The sequence below is a fragment of the Gadus macrocephalus genome, chromosome 3 (genome assembly GCF_031168955.1).
Source record: "Gadus macrocephalus chromosome 3, ASM3116895v1".
NCBI classification, from domain to species: domain Eukaryota; kingdom Metazoa; phylum Chordata; class Actinopteri; order Gadiformes; family Gadidae; genus Gadus; species Gadus macrocephalus.
In genome coordinates, this window is record NC_082384.1 from 3,418,635 (window position 1) to 3,429,607 (window position 10,973).

The window sequence follows — 10,973 nt, forward strand, 5'->3', positions numbered from 1 at the left end:
ACACACACACACACACACACACACACACACACACACACACACACACACACACACACACACACACACACACACACAGTTCGCTTGAACTAGTCAAACCGGTTCAACTCCTTTATCCCCAGACGTTCAAGGTTTATGAGGTTTGGTGAGGCCGTAATAACGACGTTTGAGGCGACACACACATACATGGTAATTGTGATGTTATATTAACGTTTGTCGAATGCTATATATGCAATGATTAAATAGCTGAGATACTTTACATAGTTGTGGTAACACTCTCACTGCGGGGGTATAGTCAACGAAAGAATGCTCAAAGGAAGAAGCTAGTCCGCTGATGGGTTCATGGCAGCCGATCATTGACCTCCAATTTGAAAACTCATCTGAAGAGATAGAACAAGCGATACGACTTGAGTGACGCAGTGTATCCACTATGAGCCCCCCCCCCCCAGTCCACTGTGAGCTGAGTGGACCTGACGTCACACCGCTGCTGGCTGCTGGTGATCGGTGACACATCGCCTCCCTCGCCTCTCTACTCGTTGCTCTCGCCATTGTGTGGAGGAGGTCTCCGCGTGTCTCTGGTCCGCGATCAGAGACGGGAGTGTAGGGAACAACTGGAAGCAGCAGCGTCGTCGATGTCCGTCCGCACCGCCTCGTCTGAACCCTTTCACCAACACCCATTCAGGATTTGAAAACCCTCAGACCGAACTACATGTGGTAAGTTAAGGTTATGTTCCCTACAGCAGGCTCTCTACCGGTGCATGCTCGGAGATAACAGAGGCATGGAGCCCACCAAGCAAAGGCTTTTTATCAATTGTCTTTTTCTAAACGCTGGTGGGAATAGGAATAGATAGTATATAGATAGTGGATAGATAGGCTGTATTGTGTCTCCAGTCACGCTGCCCTGAGCGTGTGGGGGAGACCGTCTGCGTTCCGTTTCTAATGTTGCCTCCTCACTGCGTAATTACGCCGCTCCTACTGCCGGCTTCCTCTGAGGAGCACCGTTCTTCTGGTTCATACACGGACCGATTTTGATTTGCAATCACAGCGGGTTGGTTGTAACCCTTTAACTGTGTGAGTGGCAGATGGTGGTGAGTCCCCCACTCCCCCCCCCCCCCATCACACACATAATCTGGTGCCTTCTACTTTGGAAGTTGGGGCAGCTGTTGTGACAGGTTTAGACACGGAACCGTAGGAACTGTATACAGGCCTACTTGTTGTACCTTGTTGTACTTGTTGTTCAAATAACCCATGCATTAAATAGGAGAACAGTATGTGCGCCAAAGGGCCTGCGGGACATATTAAGCTTTAAACGTGTAGTATTGGCCTCATATCCCCCGCAGTCCAGTGTCCCAGGGCAGCAGGCTGCGGGTTTGAGAGCGTCTACCCCGCCAGTGAAGAATGTCCTCCTGTCTCTTTAAAGGCTGCGGTGGGCGTGGCCTCTGCAATGCAACTTGTGAGTGAGCCCAGCCAGAGCCCTGACCGACGTGCATGGGGCCCCCAACAATTACTTCCTTGTTTGTGCATTATTCAAAACGAGCGTCACAATAACCTTTAAAACTCGGTAGTGATGCGGTGGTGGGCTGAGCGTTTGGTAGTCAGATGTCTTCATAGCATATTCGCTATGAAGACTTAATGCTTAATATATTTTGTGCTATTATGAATGTGGAACAAAAAGTGAAGCCCTGCAACAAAGTGAAACTCTTTACCCAAATTAATTAACGGAGAGCGAAATGAGTCACGTGTGAGTCATTCCGGCCGTGGAGATCAGGTGTGAGGAGGAGCCCATGCATCGCTGGCCAAAGTCCATCTTTACTGGCTCCGAGGCGGGCTGTCGCCACCCAGATTTTAGCACCCACCCCCTGCTCCCAGTTAGCCTGGCTCCGCCCGTCTAAGTACTTCCGCTCAATTTGAATTTCCCTTCAGTACTAGGTCTGGACCTAGCCTGGCTCCGCCCGCCTAAGTACTTCCGCTCAATTTGAATTTCCCTTCAGTACTAGGTCTGGACCTGCTGTATGTAATTTGGTTTTCTGGTGCTGTCACGTTAAAATTGTACCGGGGGCGAAAATTGTACCGGCCTACGTCATCGTTTGTTTACATCCTGACAACCTGCCCGGCAACAGACTACGCGATGCAGAAAACATGTTTCCAAACGACGAAATAACATAATACAGATAGCGGATCGCTATCTGTATTATGATAGATAGCGATAAAAATTGTTTTTACTTTATATTTGTATTGTATTTAATTGTTTAATCGAAACAATAAAAAAATTTGCCCGCGAAACTGCCGAGCGTCAAATGACAAATGTTTTGCCCGCGAAACGGGCGATCGCGTCAAATGACGTAGGAAGGTTCTTGAAACATAATACAGATAACGGATCGCTAGATAACACTTGTTTTTACTTTATATTTGTATTGTATTGAATTGTTTAATCGAATTTAGCTAGTAAATAAAGTAAAAACAAGTGTTATCTAGCGATCCGTTATCTGTATTATGTTTCAAGAACCTTCCTACGTCATTTGACGCGATCGCCCGTTTCGCGGGCAAAACATTTGTCATTTGACGCGTTCGGCCGTTTCGCAGGCAATTTTTTTTATTGTTTCGATTAAACAATTAAATACAATACAAATATAAAGTAAAAACAATTGTTATCGCTATCTATCATAATACAGATAGCGATCCGCTATCTGTATTATGTTATTTCGTCGTTTGGAAACATGTTTTCTGCATCGCGTAGTCTGTTGCCGGGCAGGTTGTCAGGATGTAAACAAACGATGACGTAGGCCGGTACAATTTTCGCCCCCGGTACAATTTTAACGTGACACCGCCACAGCGGCCGCCAATCAGCGAACAGAGGGCGTGTCTGAGAACAATGACGATAAAGTCGTACGCCAGTTTGAGTTGTTGTTGTAGGTCGGTAGTTGATTTACAATGTGCAATTTTTCCCTGATAAATTAAATTCGACGAACAAAACCTGCAGCTGTCGTTGACGGACATTTTCGTGCAGACGCGCAAGGTGTTTGGTTTGTGTACAACCTGCGCGTGATTCCCGGCGCATGACATACGTCACAACCAAACGTTAGCGATTGGTTATGGCAGATCCAGAGTGGCACTGGGCAGATCCAATCATTTTAAACTTCAACAGACACCCGCCTTCAAGTGAGTTAACGTTTGTCAATTGATTAGGTCCAGACTCTCTGTACAAATGAAATGAAATGAAGTGAAGTACGAGAGTCTTGACATAACGTTGACATAAGATCAGATGCAACAGCTGGTATACTATTGCTGTACAACATGACAGTACTACACCAATATCTGCCTATTCCAACGCTGTTAACGACCCCTGCTCTCCTCTATACACCCTATTTGAGCATACATACAGAGCATTGGTTATTGGAAAAACAACAACAACCCTCTGGAGGGGGTCTCTGACATCATCACTAGGTCCTCGGTGGTCTGGTTGGGGGGAACCCTCTGGAGAGGTTCTCCTTCCACCCTGAACCCTGAGGAGAGCGAGGAACCCCAGGCTGATGTCATTGGTCTAGCACATAGCCCCTGGAACCTGTCAGAGGGTGTTCCTAGGTCTAGCACAGAGCCCCTGCGACCTGTCAGAGGGTGTTCCTAGGTCTAGCACAGAGCCCCTGCGACCTGTCAGAGGGTGTTCCTAGGTCTAGCACAGAGCCCCTGCGACCTGTCAGAGGGTGTTCCTAGGTCTAGCACAGAGCCCCTGGGACCTTTCAGAGGGTGTTCCTAGGTCTAGCACAGAGCCCCTGGGACCTTTCAGAGGGTGTTCCTAGGTCTAGCACAGAGCCCCTGGGACCTGTCAGAGGGTGTTCCTAGGTCTAGCACAGAGCCCCTGGGACCTGTCAGAGGGTGTTCCTAGGTCTAGCACAGAGCCCCTGGGATCTACCAGAGGGTTGTCCCTCGAACACCATTTCCAAGACATCATAGACGCGTTGATGGACGGCTGCAGAATATGTTTTAATGCTTAAGTTCTGAGAGAAGGTCAGAAGGACTTGATGTCAGGACATGGTCAATGTGTTGTCCTATGTAGGCTACACTCCCTCAGGGAACAGGGAGACAACGTTCCCCAGAAACCCAATCCATTGAAGCCCTCCATGAATAAACCCTGTGATGGGGGTCTGGCCCTAGGTCCCTGTCCCTGGTGGTCCTCCTCCTGACTCCCTGGCCTTGGCCTGCCTCACCTCCTTGGTTTGTCTCCCCCACCTTCCTCCCATTATGTCTCCCACTCAGCCTTTCTCCTCCTCTCCTCCTCCCTTTGTCTGTCCTTCTTACTATCAGCACCCAAATGTAGCTGGCCTCTGGCATTCTGTCTCTCCCTCCCTCCTTCCTTAACCCCCTCGCTGCCCCAACCCTGACTCAGGAGTGTGGGAGCAGATGGTGGTAGAGAGAGAGAGAGAGAGAGAGAGAGAGAGAGAGAGAGAGAGAGAGAGAGAGAGAGAGAGAGAGAGAGAGAGAGAGAGAGAGAGAGAGAGAGAGAGAGAGAGAGAGAGAGAGAGAGAGAGAGAGAGAGAGAGAGAGAGAGAGAGAGAGAGAGAGAGAGAGAGAGAGAGAGAGAGATGAATAATTATATTGGGCTGGTAGGGGGTAGTTTGAGTATGTGTGTTTGTGTGGGGGGGGTTGCTTACAAAACCCATGGGACAGCAAGGCACTCAAATACAGACAGCTCAGACGCACACAAACCAAACACACACACACACACACACACATGCCTCTATCACGTTCTGGGAGTTTACCATCAGTGTTGTTATATTTTACCTCTCATACTGGGAGTCTATCAGTGTTGTTATATATTACCTCTCGTATTGGGAGTTTACCATCAGTGTTGTTATATTATACCTCTCGTACTGGGAGTTTACCATCAGTGTTGTTATATTTTACCTCTCATACTGGGAGTTTACCATCAGTATTGTTATATTTTACCTGTCGTACTGGGAGTTTACCATCAGTGTTATATTTTACCCCACACCCTCCCTGTGGTGTGCAGCAGCAGCTGCACTGGGGAACGGATAACCCTTCCCCCCTCACCACCGACCCCACCACCACCACCACCAACCCCATAAGCCCCACCCCCACCTCCATCACCTCCACCTCCACCATCTTCACCTCCACCAACACCACCCCCATCACCACCACCCCCAGTTCCACCACCATCAGCACCACCACCACCACCATCAGCACCACCCCAACCACCATGGATTCTAGATCTGATATCATGTGGTCTCCACCAAGGGATGGTCCGGAGAGGACTTTAGTCCTCATGTGTGTAGAGGGGGCGCTGGTGGTGTACATAGGACCGACATTGAGTAACCTTGCTGTGGAGCAGACTGGGGGGGAGGGGGTGGACCAGCCAAAACCAGTAGACGGAAGTCTTCTGTATCCTGTGTGGCCTGACATCTGTTGTACTGAGTGGGAGGTAGGAGTCAGTAGTACACACACACACACACACACACACACACACACACACACACACACACACACACACACATAACCACAAACACACACACACACCAGGGTATCAGCTGACTCGTCCTCACATGGTACTAGAGGGGGGGGGGGGGGGGGGGGGGGGGGAGAGAAAGTGACTTTGTTCCAAGAATAGCTTTGGTCCATTTGGACTTCTTGAGTCTAACTTCCCCGACCAAAAGCTGTTCTTAAGTTCAAAGGTTTTCCAGACTCTAAAGGGCTGATTAGGGTCCCACAATCACGCAACGCAAGGACCACACAGACACTTCGACGCAGTCGTGAACCTGTTTTGGTTCTGCGTCAGGTTTTAGTGAGCGGACCAATCACAGCCCTTGCTGCTGCATCGCCTCGACAGAAGGTTACATTCTTGGGAGGAGCACACAAGGCCATTGCTGTGGACGTTAGGAGGGTCCACAAGGACGTAACGGGTCCGTAATCCCCTTGCGTTGCGTGAACGTGGAACCATAATCAGCCCTTAAGCCAGTGGGGGTTAGGCCTGGTACTCTGTGTCTCTGACCCGGGAACTAGCGGGGGTCAGGCCTGGTAGTCCTCTATGTCTCTGACCCGGGCGCTAGCAGGAGTAAGGCCTGGTAGTCCTCTACGTCTCTACCCGGGCGCCAGCGGGGGTCAGGCCTGGTAGTCCTCTATTTCTCAGACCTCTATTGCCTCTTTTCCACCGACAGTACCAGCTCAACTCGCCACGACTTGGTTTGGTTCCAGAAAAGTGCCGAAAATGGAATCCCCGCCTGAAATCGCACCCCCTCTCCGCGTGAACACGCTTTCGCTTATTTCCTCTGTGCTTTCTAGGGTCACATCATCCATGCATGTATGACTTGTTAACTATTACGTAATTTAGTGCCCTCTTGGGTCATTATCGTGAATGTGCCATCTTACGTTGTGGGTCGCCTATGAAATATAACATCGCCTTCTGTGACAAGTTGCTCATCTTATGACGATATGATATATACACTTCTATAAGCTATAAATCCTCTTTTCGTCAGAAGAAGAAATCTTACATGTCGCTTTCTGTGATAAGTTGCTCCTCTTGTGAAGATATGATATAAAAACTGCTATAACGCGGAGAGGGGCTGCGATTTCAGACGGGGAATCCATTTTCGGCACAATACCTGGTGTCGGGTGTCAGGCTCAGACATCACGCTCGTCCAGTGCCGTAATTCCCTGGCCAATCAGTGGCCAGCATCCTGTTTAAGTTTCACAAAAGTATCAGATCAGCTCTCATGTTCATGCTCAGGTCGGAGTGGTTCTCCGTCACCCGACCGAGGTGGAGCCCAGGGTCAGGGTTCTTCAGAGTCCAGCATGCTGCCTTCTCTTGTTAGCGCTGTAGTCTGTGGGCTTCCTGGCTCTTCTCTGCACCGCTGCTCTCTGACCTGTACCTCCCCCCTGCTGCAGATCCATGTGGGGCCCGGGCGTGAAGAGGAAACTGGAGCAGGACCAGGATGGTGAGGAGGAGGATGGGGGAGGGGAGCGGCCGCCCCCCCCAAGGGTGCCTGGCTTCTCCTCACGGGCGTCCTATGCGCTGCAACGGCAGATGGTGCTCAACATCTCCCTGGTGAAGCTATACCGCCCGCCGGCGGGCCGGGCCGACCCGGGCCTGCAGCGCCGCATCCTCATTAGCAACGTCATCCGCCGTATCCACGATGATCTGCGGCGCGAGGGGGGCGTCCGGGCGCTCTTCCTGGCCGCGCCGCCACCGGGCGTCGCCGAGCTCGACGAGGAGAAAGACGGGTGCTACCTTGGACCGCCTCCTCCTCCCCCCGCCTCGCAGGCCTCCTCCTTTGGGCCCTCAGGGCCGGAGACCTGCTTGACGCCCGCCTCGCTCCTGGAGGAGGACCCGCCCCCTTTCTTCACCCTGCCGCCCTCTCCGTCCTTCTCCTCCTCCTCCTCCTCCTCCCCCCCTCACCCGCTCCCCCCCCAGTCCCCCCCCCAGCACCTCCACCCGTCCCAGCCGGTGGACTTCTCCTCTGCTCCGCCCTCGCCGCCGCCTGAAGACAGCTTCTCCTCAGCCCTGGAGGAGATCGAGGAGCTGGACTCCTCCTCTTCCTCCTCAGACTCTAGTGCCCCTCCTCCCCTCGTTCCCCTGCCCACCTCCAGCCCCCCTGGGGAACCGCTGGCAGGGGCCCCGGGCCCCGGATGGGACAGGGACATGGAGGTGGAGGCGGAAAGACGGGTGGAGATGGAGGAGGGGGAGGAAGAGGAGGAGGAGGAGGAGGAGGAGAGGGAACTGATGGAATACCGCCCAACCTCCCCACCCCGCTCCACCGCCCTCGCCCGGCGCCCGGTGGTCCCGTCGGGGGGCTTCCTGACAGACTTCGCCATGGACGATGTGCTCTTCACGGACATCGACACCTCCATGTACGACCTGGGGCCCTGCGGCCCCCAGGCTGCCGGGGCGGGCCCCGGGGCTGGCGCGGGGCCGACCAAGGTGGCGGCCGACGACATGTTGGTCAGAGCCATCTCGGGCTACGGTGGCGGGGCCGGGGGCCACCAGGGCCAGCCCTTCAGGATGGACCTTGCCGAGCTGGACCACATCATGGAGGTCCTGGTGGGCTCCTGAGGGCCCGAGCTGGATCACATCATGAAGGTCCTGGTGGGCTCGTGAGGGCCAGAGCTGGACCACATCATGGAGGGTCTGAGCTGGACCACGTCATGGAGGGTCTGAGCTGGACTACGTCATGGAGGGGCCGGTGGGTTCCCGAGGGCCTGGGGTTTTCTTGAGGGCCTTTGGGTGCCTGAGGGCCATTGTACTCCTGAGGGCCGGTTGGTTCCTGAGGGCTCGCTGGTCTCCATAGGGCCGGTGGGTTCCTGAGGGCCCGTTGGTCTCCTTAGGGCCTGCTGGTCTCCAGAAGGCCGGTTGGTTCCGGAGGGCCTGCTGGTCTCCAGAGGGCCGGTTGGTTCCAGAGGGCCCCGTGGTCTCCAGAGGAGTGGTGGGTTACTGAGGGCCGGTGGGTTCCTGAGGGCCTGGTGGGCCCCTGAAGGCCTGGTGGGTTCCCTGAAGGCCAGTGGGTTCCTGAGGGCCGGTGGGTTCCTGAGGGCCTGGTGGGTTCCTGAGGGCCGGTGGGTTCCTGAGGGCCCAGTGGGTTCCTGAGGGCCGGTGGGTTCATGGGGGCCGGTGGGCTCCTGAGAGCCAGTGGGTTCCTGAGGGCCGGTGGTCTTCTGAGGGCCGGTGAGTTCATCGGGGGCCGTCGGGCTCCTGAGAGCCGGTGGGTTCCTGAGGGCCGGTGGTCTCCTGGGCGCTGGTGGTTTCATGGGGGCCTGGAGGGTTCCTGAGAGGCCCCTGTCGGCCCGGTGGGTTCTTGAAGAAAAGCGCTGAAGGTGTTCTCAATGTTGGGAAGATGTTTTTTTTTTACAACCTGAATGAGTTGAGAGATTGTGTTGCACACTAATAGATTATATTAGAATCCATCTTACTGGGAGTCTGTCAACATGCGTTTATCTACTGGAAATGTATGCTAAACAAGCCACACAGAAACTTATGAGTCAACAGGTAGAGCTTGTGAGGGAGGTGCAGTCTAAAGCAACAACAGAGCACTGAGTGACTCATCTACATCACTTTTGAAATGTTGTCTCCTAGTTTGACCACAAAGGCTATCATCATGACAGCATCAAGATGAGACCATGGTCTGTTTTCGTCCTCTAGATAGCGGCAAACTGACATGAGTGCTGGTGTAGTCTAGAGTTCCTCCTTGGGGGGGAAAACTCAGTTTTTCACGAGCAGCTTAATCGACACAAGCAAATGAAACCATCAACATGCTAATGTAGCTTTAGCAGACCCAAGTATTTCAAACATGTCAGTTGCCTCTCTTCTCATACTTTCTTTATAAGCTTTATGACATGCAAAGTCTTAGGAGATAGTCGAGCCTTTTAAGTGAAGTTGCTCGAGACTAGTGTCCTGTTGCTAGTACAATGCCAGCTTTTACAACTTTTTACTTTTCAAAGCTTTTTACACCACTGGAAATAGATTACTGTGTAATTTGTGTGTTCTTAACAATGCATAACACTCGGTTAATACCCAGGTTATAGAATGGAATAAGGCCATATAAATGTTGGTCATTCTTTTCTGTGGCTATTTCAGAATTATATGATAACCTTTTGTACAGACTGCTTGCATAAAGAGGGATTGTCAAGAGGATTTCTAATGAAAAGAGTGCCTTTATTGGAGGTATTGCCAGTCTTTACCAAATGTTTATTTTGCCAATGTTCTTTAGCGACAATAAAAAAAATGAAGAGTTATATCCTATAAACTATTATATTATCGTATTATTATATTTGATATGTTGTTTCTTTGGTACAAAAAGTTAGTCAAAATGTTTCTTTTTAATATATATATTTGAAATGTGTTAATGTAGCCGCTCCTTGTGTATGTTGTTAAACTATTGATACTAGTTGCATTTTGTCTAAAAATGGACCATCATTTGTTTTAGTTTTTCAAAGTCTGAAATGTTCCGAGGATGCCCTGGTTCACAAATACTTACAAAAGTTTGGAGATTTACCAACTAATGGAGGAGTTGTATTTCATGGTGAAATAAATTGCTTCATCAAGTTTGATTGATTAGTAAATGAATATACTCGTTGAAGGCCTAATACGGGAAACAAAGCTCTCTGAATCATTGCCTTGCTAAACTGGACGAACGTAATATTTGACACCTTGAACCTGCTACCAAACTGCTAGTAAGGCTGTTTTATCAGAACTGTTGAGGGCTGAAAAGGTTAGTTTTAGTGTAAATATATATATATATATTTATATTTATATATTTTGCTGCCCTGGCTCCACCAAGCAACACAACACCAGTCTACAGTCCTACACACAGCTTTTGATTCATAAACATAAGCGCCTTTCTAAGTTAAATAGTGGATGTTAATAATTCCAGTGGCATGGATGTCAATCAGTGGTGAGCTGGATGAGCAATAGCATCCTCTCTGAATCCTCTTTAGGAGTGTGTCTTGGATTATTGATCATTCTGGGAGGGATCAGGGGCCGTATTCACAAAGCATTTTATCTTACCGCTAGGAGTGCTCCTAACTCGCGCTAAAACATTTTACGTAGGAGTTTTTTCTTAAAAGTTATTCACAAAGCCGCTGAGACCTACTCTTACTAAGGATAAATCACAAAGAGTGAACTAAGAGTGACGCGCCGTTGCTATGGATTACGTCAATTCTCGTGCACGAGTTTAGAAGCTGTCAGTTCGGTGATTGGTTGTTCAGACGAGCCCACTGAATCACCGAAAAACAAGGAAATAGCCCAGGCTAGAAATGAATTCCTATTAAGTAGTTATAGTGCAGTTAGCAGAATACACGCATGATGACAATTTTGTGCAGACCACGATAATGACGTTGTAGCCTGCACGTTCAAGAGAGAGAGAAAGCAAACAATAAAAATACGTAAAAGAAAATAAATGTTACGAACTACCCAAGTGTTGACTGATTTGTGCCAAGGTGTTTACCTAAAATGTGTTTTCAAAGTGATCCCT

General features: G+C 50.5%; 2 protein-coding genes across 2 annotated transcripts; one reads left to right on the forward strand and one right to left on the reverse strand.

Moving 5' to 3' along the window:
- Window positions 1-97: 97 nt before the first annotated feature.
- LOC132453314 (SERTA domain-containing protein 2-like) lies at window positions 98-9,749 on the forward strand. The gene is made up of 2 exons (XM_060046153.1): window positions 98-711; window positions 6,895-9,749. Exon 2 carries the CDS (start codon window positions 6,899-6,901, stop codon window positions 8,057-8,059), a length of 1,161 nt encoding a protein of 386 aa, XP_059902136.1. The 5' UTR covers window positions 98-711; window positions 6,895-6,898; the 3' UTR covers window positions 8,060-9,749.
- On the reverse strand, window positions 8,176-8,751 carry LOC132453690 (sporozoite surface protein 2-like). The gene has a single exon (XM_060046646.1). The coding sequence runs from the start codon at window positions 8,749-8,751 to the stop codon at window positions 8,176-8,178; it is 576 nt and encodes a 191-aa protein (XP_059902629.1).
- Window positions 9,750-10,973: the final 1,224 nt, after the last annotated feature.

Bases quoted from the DNA above. Each gene is read 5' to 3' on its own strand.
- LOC132453314 (XM_060046153.1), top strand. From the start codon at position 6,899: ATGTGGGGCCCGGGCGTGAAGAGGAAACTGGAGCAGGACCAGGATGGT.
- LOC132453690 (XM_060046646.1), bottom strand. From the start codon at position 8,751: ATGAAACCACCAGCGCCCAGGAGACCACCGGCCCTCAGGAACCCACCG.